Source organism: Patagioenas fasciata, chromosome 8, assembly GCF_037038585.1.
Source record: "Patagioenas fasciata isolate bPatFas1 chromosome 8, bPatFas1.hap1, whole genome shotgun sequence".
Lineage (NCBI taxonomy): Eukaryota > Metazoa > Chordata > Aves > Columbiformes > Columbidae > Patagioenas > Patagioenas fasciata.
Genome location: NC_092527.1, coordinates 20,975,638 through 20,990,410, shown reverse-complemented (window position 1 = coordinate 20,990,410; position 14,773 = coordinate 20,975,638). Strand labels below are relative to the sequence as shown.

At 47.3% G+C, this 14,773-nt stretch overlaps 1 protein-coding gene across 1 annotated transcript in view; it reads right to left on the bottom strand.

Moving 5' to 3' along the window:
• Window positions 1–14,773, bottom strand: part of SYNPO2L (synaptopodin 2 like) — a 39,521-nt gene that overhangs the window by 16,645 nt on the left and 8,103 nt on the right. The window contains exons 2-3 of the mRNA XM_065842913.2: window positions 7,885–8,036; window positions 4,562–5,223 (exon numbers count right to left, since the gene is read on the bottom strand). Coding sequence (XP_065698985.1) covers window positions 4,562–5,223; window positions 7,885–8,036 — 814 coding nt within the window. The remainder of the gene's footprint in view (window positions 1–4,561; window positions 5,224–7,884; window positions 8,037–14,773) is intronic.

Below are 14,773 nucleotides of genomic sequence, written 5' to 3'. Positions count from 1 at the left end.
AGGCCACTTATAAATAAGCATCCTATCTCGTCAAGTGGTGCTGCTGTACATCCGCTTTAAACAAGAAGGATTTCCTTTTCTGATATGGAATGTAGTAACTTCGATGACTCTGCACAAGCAGCCAGGCCCATATAAAGCAGAGGAGGAAATTTCCCCACCCATTTTTCCCTCCCTTCCCCTACCATACATGGAGAGGCTCTTGAGTCCTAGGAACTAAAAATAGTCCAGTGGATAAGTTTAAATTGAGATATTTTGAAGCGCTTCTTGCACTGAAACAAATTCCTACAGTGTGATAGCAAGTTAGGACTAGATGGCTGTCTTGGTAGGTCTGTCTTCTGAGAGCAATTGGTATTTCCAGTTGTGAGAAAGCCTAAGCCCATTGATCCCAAGCCTCTAAGGGTGGGGTGAACAGAGGAGGACACTGCAGGAGCTATGGGGAACCCAAGAACCTCACTAGGAATTACTTGTGACAACAGTAGTCTGATTCTCCCTGCCACAAGCTCCCACTTTCCACTGACCTTTTGAAACTCATTCAGATTGGTTTTATTTGTATTTTTTGTCTTGTTATCTCTTCCTGTCCTTCTGCACTGTCCAAGCAGCACAGGAATCATCTCAGGGAGGGATGTGACTTGGCCCTTTACAGTGATGATGAACTGAGGCCCTAAACGTCCCCAGTTTCCCCAGCAATTAATCACCCCTCTAAAGAGAGCAAGTTATGGTTTAAGTGGTAAGGAAATAAATTTGTACTTTTGTTTATTCAGCAAAGAGTAGCTGTTTGCTGGCTGCTCTCTTGCCCCACTGATCAGAACACGAGGGTGCATAGCCATGGAGTATCAATGAAGACTGAAATCCTACTACTTGTAGGGCAAGTTCTCCACATTTGGGTGGTGTGTTGCTCCCCACGCTGCCCCACTAGTCTGCATTAGCAATGCTCTGAGTGGTTTTTGAGCAAGTATGTCCAAGCCACATGTCCTGTGGAGGGCTGGGATGATGTATATGCTCATCCCACAGGCTGAAAAAAATGAGCCAATACCAGTGTGCAAATTGTGATAGGGCAGGAAATTTTGGAAGGAGACAGGCCCAAACCTCACTGCAGGGGCAATTGCCTCTCTAAGGAGGGCTTAAGCATTGTGTCTGTGGTGGGGAAAGAGAGGCACAGCTCAGCTGCTGGTGACATGCAAGGTGTCGTGAGGTGGCACCATCAGCAGCTGCCCCTCTTCCCTGTGCTTATTTTGCTCCACCCCACCCACTTCCAAATCTTTGTTTTGGGCTGCTCATTCTTGCCATCAATCATACTGTCTTCTGCTCCCAGAGTCAAATCCTTGCCTAGTGTAAATAAGTGAGCTCCATTTGCTCCTGTGTTACTGCAGTGTAAAGCAGGTGTTAGACAGCAGTGTCACCTCTGGCAATTGCTATGTGATGTGTATCCTCTTAGCAAAGGCAGGGAAAGAGCTGTAGTTGTCAGGTGCTGGTGGACTTGATGCAAAAAAACCTACGTGTACTGGAGAAATGTCAATCAGATGAAAATTAAGATAAAATGAAACCATAACAATCAGAGCATAAAGACCGATCACTCATCACGTTGAGACTAGGAAAGATGGTGGAGAAATACGGAAAGCGTTTCCTAGTTTCATTGATGATCTGGAGGAGAGTACACAGTCAGCCCTGATCAGATTTGCTAACAACATCAGAAATGAAGGAAAATCATACAGGAAAGGGGAAGTAGAGGGGCTGAATCAAATTGCCTGTGATCTGGAAAGCTCCAAGCTCTGGAAAGCTTGCAGTGAGGAAAAAGGTTTACAAAAGCTCTAGAGATAGGAAATAAAGAGCAGAGCTACAGATCCTAAGTTTAAGAAAATGCAAGAGCTGACAGGTGATAGCAGTCTTACTGAGATCCTTGTGGGGCAATAGAGCTGTGAAGAATGTCAGTTGTTACTCTCAGTGGTGTGCAAAAGAATTATTATGTTCTTGTATAGGGATTTCAGTTATTCATCTAGAAATTTGATGTTTCTAGATACTTGTCTAGAAATACTATACCTGCAACTCTGCTTGCCTAAGGTGCAGGGACAAGTAAGAAAGGGAGAAAGTCTCTGTAGCTTAAAAATGGCAGTGAAAAGTTAGAAATAATAAAAAGGACAAGAAAAATACCCCCAAGGTTGGAGAAAACATCAGAGCAAGCATGAGAAAGGACTACATTCTAAAAATAAAAGGGTAGAAACATCTGGGTAACAGTCCCAACAAAAACTAGTTTTTCACATTTTATGGTGCAGTGGTAGGAATTATAACAGAGAAGGCCATGGCAAGGCAAGGAGGGTGTGCTAAGCAGGTGCACTGGGAATATATTTAGACAGGTAGTGCTCCAAAAGGCAGACATCTGATTAGGTAGTCAGCATGTCCTTAAATGTCTAGTGTGTATCTAGTGAGCCCCAGACTCCCATGATTGATCGTCCAGGTCACCTATCATAGTTAACTCAGATTTTAAAAACTTGCCTGATTTCTAAACCCTGAGCTTGATTTTGTGTTCCTGTTTAGCAAAACCCAGGAGTCTCTGTGACCCAGAGCAGGCAACTGTGCTGTGGGTATTGCTGAGGAAAGGCAGAGAAACTGAGCTTTAAACTCTGTTGGCTCCATGGGAGCCTGAAGCAGCTGTAGGAGCTGAACCAATGCAAGCCCAAACATCCTTACCAAGGCTACATCTTTGTGGCAAGAGATGCTGTATTGTGTGCCTCCCGTGACAATAGCTTCTCTGCGGGCAGCCTCCCCACAGAGCTGCCGCAGCTCAGCAGTTCCACATCCTCCTGTGTTTATTCCAGGCATGGGTGCTCCTTAGCTCTGTTCACCACATAATGAACACCTTCCATCCCTCTTACTTCCTTGCTTCCTTCCTTCACAAAGTTACTGGCTGCCGATCATGACTTTTGTTTTAATGGCTCTTGTGTTCTGGCATGATCAGGACATAAGTTTTGCCTTCACATTTACTGCCAAGATTCCTAACCCAAGAAAAGGCCAAGCTGGCCATGTGAGTTGCCATCCATGGCAGAGTAATTTTTACATAAGGACTCCCAAACATAATCCAGAAGGAGGGGGAAGAGCGGAGGGGTAATAAGAGAATAAAATATTATCTCAGTCTGCGGTGCTTCTGGGAGCCCTACCTCTAGCTGGCAATAGAGTTGCGTCATCTTCTGCCATGGGATATTATTTTGCCGTCAGAAATGCTCTGCATTAAATACATGGCTTTCCTGGGAGCCTTCTGTACTGACGCTGTTCGTGGAAAAAAGTCTTGATGTAAAGCAATTGCTCACCCACTGCTAAGAATATCAGGTGGCAGGGAGCAGCTGAACGTGCCTTTCTCAACATTCCCCTCATGCTTGTATATTATTCAAAGGGGGAAAAAATAGCTTCATCCTCAGGGAGGCTGAAATAGCTACTTTCTTTATTGTCCTCAAGAAATTTAGTGCTAAAGACTAGGAAGAAATAATACAAGGCACCAGGGTCAGTTGTACTGCTTAGCAGGGCCTGACATAAGGGATGCAACAAAGTCTGCCCTCTCAACAGAGGGCAGAGCAGTAAGACTGTGCCCTGCCTGACAGAACCAGCCTAGATCTGAAAGTGAACTCTATAGGATCCCTTAGGCAGAATAGATAAAGGAATGTTTAGCCCAAGGAAAAGAGACACTTAAAAATTGCCTTGCAGTATTATCTGGCCTGGGGAAAAATGTCTAGCATTTGGAGCACAGAATCACAAGTTAGAATTTGTGCTTTCAGTCTCATCACTTTTCTGTGTCTCTGTTTCCCATTCTGTCCCCCTGCTAAGCCTTATTTCTAGGCTCAGAAAAGTGTAAATTAGTCAGTCACAGTGCACACTGAGGTACTCACAGGAAAACAAGTTTTTGATTACCTTGTTTTTAATATTACTGGATAGATCATGGATGTGAAGTCAGGTAACATATTGTTCTGACTTCATGTTTGGGTTTGAAATATTCCACAGGTAGCAGAAACCAGGACAGGTATTCACAATTAAGGTCACTTCAGGTCCATCACCCATTACTATACTACATTTTTCAATACTTTATTCCACCTGGAAAGGTCTTGGCTAGAGGGGTCCCACTGAAAGGAATTATTCCAACAGACCATTTACTAGCTCTTGCCTGTCCTTGCTGGCAGCCCTCCACTGATGATACCTAAAAAGTGAGAAATTGTACCAGATCTCACCAGCTGCTACCAGACATGGACACCAAAGTGTCAAAGAAACCAATGACCTCTATCCTGTTGTCATCACATAGAGGTACTATAGAGCATAGCTGGTTTTGTGGCTGTAGCTTCTACAAGTTATTCCCAGATCCCAGACCCTTTCTCTCATCTGTTCTTTGGACATCCTGGGCGAGCTGGACCCCACTGCCAAAGCTGCAATAGGAAGCCCCAGTCCCTGCAGGTCTGACCTGACTCTGCTTCTTCCCAAGCCAGAGGAGCTAACCCACTTGACATTTGCAGAAATGGAATTTTGGAAGGAGATCCAGCACAGGAAGAACGCGTGGGTGAGTGGCAGGGTACAGAGGACTTACTGGCCTGCTTGGCTTTCTCCGCATATGTGGTGGTTAGGTCTTCATCAACTGGGTGCTCCACTGGCCCCACCATGGGGATGAGATGGCGTTCTGCTCGGATAGCCTTGGTGGCATGGGGCAGGAGCATCGCCTCTGGAGAAGGCTCCCGTCTCTCTGTTGATGGTGGCCGCAACTGTCCCTCGCTCTCTGAGAATGGAGTGTCCGTGCGGCTGCCAGGCGGGCAGGAAATCTCCCTCTTGGCCACCCCACCAGAGTTGGCCACCTCAGGTTCCCCCTGCGCAGCAGCCTCTGGCAAGCTCTCATAGCCGCTCTGCTCGGACAGGGACACCTCATCCTGAGGCGCATCCGCCTTGCTGGTGGTGCTGTCAGGCGGTGAGCGCGGGCTCTTCCTGCGAGCCCGGCGATGCTTCTCCTGGGCCACGTTGTCAGCATCGCTATCTGTCTCGCCATAGTAGGCCTCACTGTCTGGCGGGGAGGTGAGGCTCTCCAGGTGCCTCTGCGACCTCCGCGGCTGTGATGGCTGTGTGGTGGCTGGGGCTGCTGTGGGTTCAGGGCTCAGAAGCTGTGCTGGGGGACTGAGCGGGGATGGCGGGGAGAGCACTCGCTGCCCTGGAGAAGGGGAGCGCTGGAGCCGTGGGCCAGTCTGGTCCCCACCAACTATCCTGTGGGGAGAAGTAAAAGCAGTGAGCAAGGTCTGGTTGGTGGGGCTGAGCTGGAAAGAAATCCCCTCATGTGAGAGAGGGTTAAGGACTGAGCTGGTGTTTCAGGTGTCTTTTAAGTGGTACAGACACCTGAAGTGCAGACACCAAGGGCAGACTCACCTCTGACACCAGCTACATGCTCTCACCCTGATTTTCTGCTTCATGACTCTCTGAAAACTGGATGTTAAACGCTTAAAAATCAGAATGCCCTGAGAGCATAAAATTCTGACAAGCCAACTTAATCAGGTCTCCAGGCATTTATCCTGGGGAGGTGAATTCCTGCATAGCAGACATTCCCCAGGGCAGTGGGACATACCCCTACAGCCTGCCGCTTCCCAGGGGGGCTGAGTGCTGCCTCAGCCACCACACTGCACCCCAGCTGCTCCTGCACCTGGGGCTGCCGCATGGAGCTGTGTCAGCTCTGTAGATCCTGGTACCCCTAAACTACTAGTTCAGAGTGGGCTTCAAAGAAGTCAGTGCTGTTTGTTTACCCTGCCCTCTATGTGTGAGTAAATAGCAAATACTTAGGAGAAAAAGGCCCAAGTGTTTTTTCTGGGAGTAGGGCTCTGCTATCCTATGGTAGAAGTCCATCCCGACGTGTGCGACCTGCTCGCTGTGCGACTGCTTTGCTACCAGTGCCTGGGGTTTGATGACTTTACTGCAGTCATGCCAGCCAGCCCAATCCATGGGCTTGTAAGTGAGTTGGAAGGATGACTGGAGTAGGGGCAGGGCAGATTGGGGCTGTGAGCCCCGCTTCTGGCTGCTAGAGAGAGGGAGAACAGGCTATGCTGATGCGAAAAGAGTCAGCTCTGTCCTCCCACTCCTCAAGAGTGAGTCTGGATTGCAACAGCAGTTTGACTCCAGACTACACAGATGGGGTGAGGAACTTCCTCTTTCCCTTGCCAGATTCACCAGGGCTTGTTAGAGTTATAAAGGAGGTCTAAGTATTTGCCTTCTGAGCATGCATACCAGGCAGCCAGGCTGACAGCGTTGCCTCTGTGAAGTTGTGGAATTCATGACTTGGATCTCAGTTCTGAACTGTGAAATATTTATCCTCATGTCAAATACAAACCTTTGTGGAAGCTAAGGGTGGGGCAATTTATCTGACAGTTTAATTTTTAATAATATTTGCTATTATGAACTCTCACTGGGGAGCAAACTCAAAGCTCCCCAAACAAAACAGAACAGTCCTTCCTCTTCCTTAAATACTTGACCAGATAACTGAAAAGCATTTCTGCTTGTTAGCCAGTTTCTCTTGTTCCGCACTGTCAGGTCACAATCTCCCTCCCTGTCTCTCTCTCTTCATATACATCCCACACTGACAGACATAGACATATGACCTTGCATACTCCGGAGTCATCCCGTTACCTCTCCTTTCTGAATAGGACTGATTGGTGTTTTCTCTGGGAACATAAATATGAAGTGGGAATAGAGACATGATCAGGAAGCAATATTCGATGAGTTCTTCACTACCCCAAAATGAAGCTGTTTACGTTATTTCCAAACCATCCGATGTTGGTTCCCAGAAGGCTGTGAGAAGCCTGCCTTTGTCACTTTGCTAATTCAAAGTGTACTGATTTTGGCCCATTGGAATTTGCCCAGGCACCTGTTGGCTGGAGATAGGCTCCAATGGGGTGAGATAAGACCTTGGCAAGGGACCAGGAGCTATTCTGGACACCCTATGCAGGGCTAACTCATCCCACTTAATCACAGCTAGAGTATGGGGTGAGGACATCAGAAGGCACCGGCTCTTTCCCTGAAGCCAAGGGGAAGATCCTACATGCTCAGGCTTTCCTTCTCTGAGCACTGCCCACCTCTGCCCCTGGTTTACACATGCCAGACCAGCATGGCTCTCCCTCTCCACTGCTCACAATGCTCTGTCTTTTCAGGGCTGTAAAAATCACATATCCCAGCCCCCTTCACCAAAGCTGTATTTCCTGGGGGTGACTTCTGTTTTGGCAGTGGCATAGACTAGCTGGGACCTCACACAGCTTTGCTGCCTTCATCTTTATATGATTCATTTACATCTTGGGCCTCATGCAGCATGCACTGAGGCACTGGCTTAACCTTAGCACAGGTAGAACCAGGGACTTCACTGGAACCATTTTTGTGCTTAAATTGAGCCTGGTCTCCAGTACTCTGCTGGATTGGAGACTTTGCCAGAGATATTTCTTCTGCAAAAAGGGACTGAGCCACACACCTCTGTGGAAGTCAGTTCACACCCTATTGGACTGCAATGGCCTGCTGCAGTAAATACTCAAGTAATCTTGTCTTGGCTCAGTAAATAACTGTTCTGTAAAAATGGATTTGACTACATACATCCATTTTTACAGAACAGTTATTTACCCAGAATGAACTGGAGTCTCCATTAATTGCTGAGATTAACTGCCCTGTGGCATCTGCTTCCTAAATTGCTTATTCTTCACAGCTTAGCCCTCACAAAAAAACCTCTGGATGGCCTCACATTAGTCATGGGGAAGTACTCTTAGTACACTTTGCAGTATAAAGAAACCAAAGGCTCCCTTCCTGCCTTCTTTCTGCTAGGTGTGGATAGCTGCTGTGCTGGATGAAGCTGCCCTGCTGCCTGCACTGTCACAGCACCGGCGCTTGGGAGCAGGTTACCTTTTCACACGGATGTTGAGCATGCCATTGGAGGAGTCAATGATCTGCATGGCGCTAGCATGGGAGAGGCCAGCACATGACTTCCCGTTGATAGAAACTAGCACATCATTTTCCCACAGGCCTCCACGGCACGCTTTGCTTCTCTTTCGGATCTAGAAGAGCAGAAGAGAGAGGACAGGCATGAAAGGAAGAGCAACAGCTATTTCGTTCAGTTGCTTGTCTCCTGCTGGCCCTTTTATTATTCCATCCCTGACAAAATAAAATAAGACCTAAGACTACTGTGCTGCCAGGGTGGAGGAGCAGACCTCTTCCACAAGCCCTGGCTGTGCCTTTCAGTCTCTGTATTCCTGTTAATTCCAAGAGTCACTCTGCTGAGCACAAGCCTGACCTGATGATCAACCCAGTTTGAGTCCTTCAATGCAGATGAAAGACTCAAGAGCACCGACATGCTCTTCTCCTCTCATTCCCTATCTCTTAAGTACTTTAGGAAGTCTGTGTTTCAGAGAGGGAGCAGGAGCTCTTTCCAGACTATCCCTGTACATGGCTGTGTGTCCTGTATGCCCCTACTGTGCTTCCTTGGTATGATCCCTGATGCTCACACAGAGCCCCTGCAGGTATCACCCTCTGGGAAGGTGACAGAGGGAAGAGATGGTGGTTCCAAGGCACTTCCTGCTGTCAAGCATTCTTGCTCTATTGCCTTTGGCCAATATATTAATATTTCTGAACATCTGCATGAGGCCATATGGTGTCCTGTTATGTAAGTGTAAACTTGGAGTAAATCTTTAGCTTTAACAGGACCTGTGCAGGATATGCATTGCTGTATCTGAGAATGGAGTCTTGGTCTCTAGTTTCAGGCTAGTTCCTCTCATGGCCATCTTACACCAAGTGTTTCCTCTCCCATTTGTTTCATCATCCATCAGTTAAACTTCTTACTGAAACCTCCAACCCAGCCTAGCCTTTCTGTTAGGACAAGCAAGCAAGCCAAATGCCCACTCAGCCCAAAACCAGAGACCTTTCCCATACAGGCAACCAATGGAATAGTCTTACAGGACAGTTTGGCACCCATAATGCCCTCATTTTGCACATAAAAGAATATCATGGCAAAAACACTAGATCAGGACAAAACGGGCTCAAGGTAGTACTACCCTGGATATGTAGATGTTTCTAGAATATTTCTTCAGATCTTGCAGTTAAGTGAGAGACAAATTAGTGCAGAGCTGTTTAACAGAGCGTGCAGTGAACCAACTGGCAGATCCCTGTGGAGAGGTAATACACAGCAGGGCACCTTCTCCCATATCTTGCAGCCTTACTGCTCAAGCAACCGGAGTCAGCTATCAAATCACACAAGCTATTTTGTCGGCACTCCCATGGCAGCCCCAGGAAAAAGAAGTGGATGCAAGAGGATTGCTGCCCTGTCATTACTCTTGCAGGTGCAGGAGTGGAGCAGGAAAGGGGAGAGCTGTAGCCCTAAGGGGGTTCAGTGGTATGGTTGGCTGGTCTCAGGGCCCAGGCCCTCTGCAGCTCTGGGGTGTGCTCACAGCCAGGGCTCAGCCCTGCTGGCTCATGTCCAGTAGGCAAGAGCAGCACTCCTCCCAGGTCAGCCTGTCAGCAGGACTGAGAGGTGTTGGGAAAGAAGATGGAAAGAGGAGGGCTATGCTCTGAGTTGTTTGTGTGTTCACTGGCACTTTATCACTCTGTAACCTCTCCAGCTTGACCCCAAATTTTGCCTGCATGCTTAAAATAGGGACTGGCTCATCCCAGCTGCCACATCTATCAGCCTCTGTCATCTCAGTCCTTTATTTCTCTCCTTGTTAATATAAGCCTGGAATGAGAATGTGCGGGTCTGTAATGAGCAATTGCTGAAGAACCACTTTTCTGCTGTTATAGTGTAAATGCTGCTTCTTGATATCCCCTCAAGGTGTAGCTGTTAACTGAGAAGAGATAGCAGATGCATTTTCTAGTGCTGCTTACTGACACAGCAGCTAATGTAGAGAGTTAAGAAGTTCAAGAAATGTTGGAAGAAGAGTCTCCTCGTATTCCCTCAAAGGCCGACTGCTGTTCCATGGCCAAGTGCTTGGTGCTCAGCACTGGATGGGAACACATTTGCTGAGTATCTGTCCTAATTATGGAGCAAGGGGACTGGGGGTTAAAGGCTGTCAGCAGGTGCTCAGAGCATTCCTTGCATCCCATCGTACTCCTCCATGCTCACTGAAACCAACTGGATGTGGGCTGGTGACCCCCCCAGAGCAGAGCCAGTAAACTTCCTGCAGTCCTCCAGTCCCACAGCACTGCAGGACTTTGCAGGCAAGTGTTTGGGATTCCCGGGCAGGGAGGGTCAGGCTGAGCTCCCAACACTGCCTGCTGCTGCTGCAGGCACCTTTCAACCAGAGTGGGCTGGTGGGATGCAAGCTGCTCCACGCAGACTGAGCAACGTGAGCAGGCAATGTATTTCTTTTGTGGTTAATAAAGATGCTGGCTCTGGCTTGGTCTGTGCTCAGATTTTACCAGGGTGGCAGAAGGCCCACACAGTAAAGCAACTATATTTACTTCAGTGCTGTTGCAGGAGCCTGCAAACTAGCTTTAAAATCCAGGAGGGGACTTCTCCCCATCTCCATTCCTCCTTGGGAAAACAGGACCAGGTCTCTTCCAGCACAGGAAGAGACCTATGGAGTCTGAAAATAGCACATAAATGTTCCTGGCTGTCAGTCTCCCACAGATTTATGTACCCCTCCCTGGAAGTTTATCAGTGTGCTTCCCAGGGGTAGAGGGAAGCAAACTATTCATAGCTTCATTTTAATGACAAACACCTACCCCATTGCATTTGCTAGGGAGGAAAGCAAAGGGGTTAAAGGCAGAAGAGGACTGTGTAGGGAGAGAAGGAAGAAAGTGCTTCATACAGAAAGGACAGGACTTATTCCACAACTATGTCAGCAGGGTGCAATGTGTCGGAGGCTGGAGACCCTCTGGACAGAGACCAGTACAAACCTGCCAGTTTTGAAATTACTGCCAGCACAGTGCTGTGGGGACCTTTAATCACACCCCACAGACTGCATCTTGCTCACAGGGAGGACAGCACTGAGCCTCTGAGGCCCCAGGCCAGGGCGGCTGCCAGCCCCAAGGCCAGGCTTGCTGCCCACCCTGAAGGTCAGGCTGCCCTCCGGCTCAGCCACTTGCTCCCCACGTCCAAAAGATGCCCTCTCCTGGGCACCCAGTGAGCCACAGGGAGCGGCACCAACAGGGAGCTGCTCTGCTTAGGCTGTAGACAGGGTGAAAGGTGTCACCAAGGAGCTGTTCCTCAGAGGTGCAAAAGGATGGGAAAAGCAGTGTTTCAAAGATAAATCCTCTCTGCTTCCTGTAGCAGATCCCTGGAGAGCTTTCTTGCACGAGTGAGAGGCAGCACTGAGGAACCCTGACAAGTGGTCAGGGTAGACCCAGACCTGGCCCCGCGGGATTGCACTGCCTGACCTCCTACCACTAACTGCGAGGACTGACCTCTTTTTGGGGGGAACCCCACAAATTCTCTGAGCCTCTCATAACTACCTGCTTGTTGCAATTGCCACTCTGTGCTTCAGTGGACACACTCCCCCATGGCACACCTTGGCTCACATGGGACAAATGTCCTGTTTCGATTTCACCTGAGTTTTGGGAATCCCAGTCTCAGGGCCTTATTGATTTATGCTACTGGAAATACAAATCAGTGTGGAAAACTGGAACTATAATGTAAAGAAACACATTTACTCAGGAGACTGTCCATCTCACTGCCCTCTCAGCAGGACTGTGACAAAAGAGCTCCTGTCAGAGAGGTATGGGTTTCTGTAGCACTGAGCTACATGCACATACATGTCCATGTTTTCTTTCATTACTGTGCCCTCTCATTGATCATATTGAAACAGACAGGAGGGAAAAGACAGAAGCAGCTGAAGCAAGAAAGGAAAAGGGTGAAGGCAACAAATGAGGAGGAAATTAAGAAAAGGTTTTGGAATGGAAGGCCAGTGCTAGGAGAGGCCAGGAAGGCCAGAGCTAGGATCAGGCTTTGATGGAAGTTTCCTTGTACAGCCCCGGGGAGACAAAAGGACATGCTGATATGGGACGTGTCTCTGGGGAATCCAGCCTAGCTTTTGGGAACAGAATGCAAGAGAGGAGGGAGTCAGATGCAACTTGGCAGCATCTGTCCTTCGGTAGGGACTATATTTAGATAGTGGTATGTTGGGGGTGAACACACACTCAAGTGCTAAGAATAGAGTAATCCTGATAGTGGATAGTTTTTTAACAATCTTTTGCTCTGGCACTTATATTTTCTCTGTCTCAGCTGCCCACCTCAGCACAGAGACCCAGTAAGATACCTTTGCTATGCCTTGTCTATTAAGTATGTGAATAATATCACATCTTCATGGTAATGCCATATTTTTATTTGAAGCTATTTCACAGAAAAATATTTACTCTAATCCATTATAATTACACTACACATTACACTTCTCCATTTAGTTCAAATGACTTCCTGACCAAACACTGTATTTGTGTTTAACATGACTTGCCCCTTGGTAGAGTAGGTCCAGTGTCTCTGCAGGCCTGCTTCATAGGTCATCTGCAGTGAAGCTTAATTAGGGAGTCTTTCTATAGAGAAAGAAGGGGGAGAACATACACTTTCTGGGATGAACACAGCAAGGGAGACTGGGGAAAGAAGGTATCCTGAGTGACAGGACAGACTTGGGTGGTTTCTGGGCAAGGAGTTCAGAGATGAAACTTCGTAGTGGCAGAGAATGTAGGTGCTGGCCAATCCATTAAGTACATGCAAGACTACTGTAATATGTTACCACCTAGAGTGTACTGGTGAGGGGGATATTGCTATCCCGGTGTGGGAAAAACAGAGTAACTTCTTTGGTGCACTAGACTTAATTCTGATTTGTACCAGGGGATACAAGCTGATAAAAAACAAATGCAACTAATCAGGGATTGTTAGTTTTCTCTCTGCATTTAAACCAAGTGCCTTAAAAAGAGCATTTTCTTATGATAATACAAGGGGGGAAAACATTCCCAAACAATCCACCTTCTTTTTCTAAGCAAAGAGTTCAGCAGAGGGCTTCTTGCTAGGAACAACTGTCTAGCTAGAGTTGGCTGCAGGTAGATAAAAAGGGGCTTTATCTCCATGGCCTTTTGTTACTTGATGGGAGATTAGCTGAAAAGTGAGTGAAGTGTAATACCAGTGACAAGGAATAATGCCACATGTACTAGAATAGATACTAAAAGTACTTGATTAGCATTTTATTCTCAACAGAGTAAACAGTGGGATATAAAGTGGGTTTTATATGAAGCAAGGATTCAGAAGGAACAAATACATTTCGCCAAAAAGCAAGAGTCCCAGTGCCCACATCTAGCTGCTGGGACAAAAGGAATTGAGTGTTCAGAAGAAACATGCTTATACTTGTCCCATGTAAGTCCTTTTCTAGAGGCTCAGCCTTGCTCCTTTTGACATAAAGGATTTTAGGATCGAAATATCAGGGAATTAGAACTCATAAGCAACTCTAGCCACCAATATGTCTCTGTACATGGACAGGCACTGAACTGGGACAGAAGCCACAAAAAAGCCTTGAACACAGGGCAGAGTAATCCAGAGACATGGCTTCAGTCCTCCAGAACAAGGTGTTCTCAACCTTAGCACTGCATGCTGGTACTGTGCTCGAAAGGGCAGTGAGGATATGCAAGCTCTGAATAAAACCCTTACTCAGAACAGAGGACTCTTTTCAGCTGCTACCAATTGTTGAACAGCAGCAGTCTTAATTATAATATGCCTCCAGAGTATTTATACTGAGAGAGGGCAAGCTAGAAGAAGACATACCTACTATTATTTTGATAGAAAGAGGATATGATCCAAGATAAAAAAACACATTTGCAATAAGTTATTGTACACAGCATTAATCAGACTTGTAAGTGTGGGTTACTGCACCAAAACACAGCACTCCCTAGAATCATAGAATCATTTTGGTTGGAAGAGACCCTCAGGATCATCGAGTCCAACCATAACCTAACCTAACTCTAGCACTAAACCATGTTCCTAAGAACCTCACCTAAATGCCTTTTAAACACCTCCAGGGACGGTGACTCCACCATTTCCCTGGGCAGCCTGTTCCAATGCCTGACAACGCTTTCCGTGAATAATTTTTTCCTAATATCCAATCTAAACCTCCTCTGACACAACTTGAAGCCATTTCCTCATGTCCTATCACGTGCTACTTGGGAGAAGAGACCAACACCCTCCATGCTACAACCTCCTTTCAGGTAGTTGTAGAGCGATAAGGTCTGACTATCAGAGAGCCTCAGAACTGGTCTGAGGAGGATAAGCACCTTTGTTCTGTAGCAGCAAGGACAGCATGAGCCACAGGTACAGATTAAGCAAGTACCCCACATTCACCTGAAGGATTCTGGGGGAACTTTGGTACAGAGACCTCCTGTGCCTTGCAGCATCTTTGTAGGCATCTTGTAGGTATGAACATATAGGAAAAACAGGCTCAGATGTATTCAGTATTGTACTTGCTAGCAAGCACCAGGTAGAATAATGCCTGCAAATGAACCTGGGCTCTGGACTGCAATTGCCTCCACCACTCCCAGAGCCACTGCCTGTGGGCAGCTTGCATGCAGCCGTCTTGCTTGCGAGAATGGAAGAGGTTAATTGCTGAGCTTCGTTCTACTCCGTAGCAGCTGCCATCAGTGTCAGAGAGTGGTCCCAGGTACATTTAATGCACCAGGTGTGGACATAGCTTGTATGGTTTCACAGTAACTGTTGATAGTCATCTGTCAAGAGATTTTTCCAGGACTCCTGCCTGCTAATGGGCAAATAGGATGTAAAGAGGAAACTGCCCAAAGCCTTCATCTCTGCAAGGAGGAAAGGGAA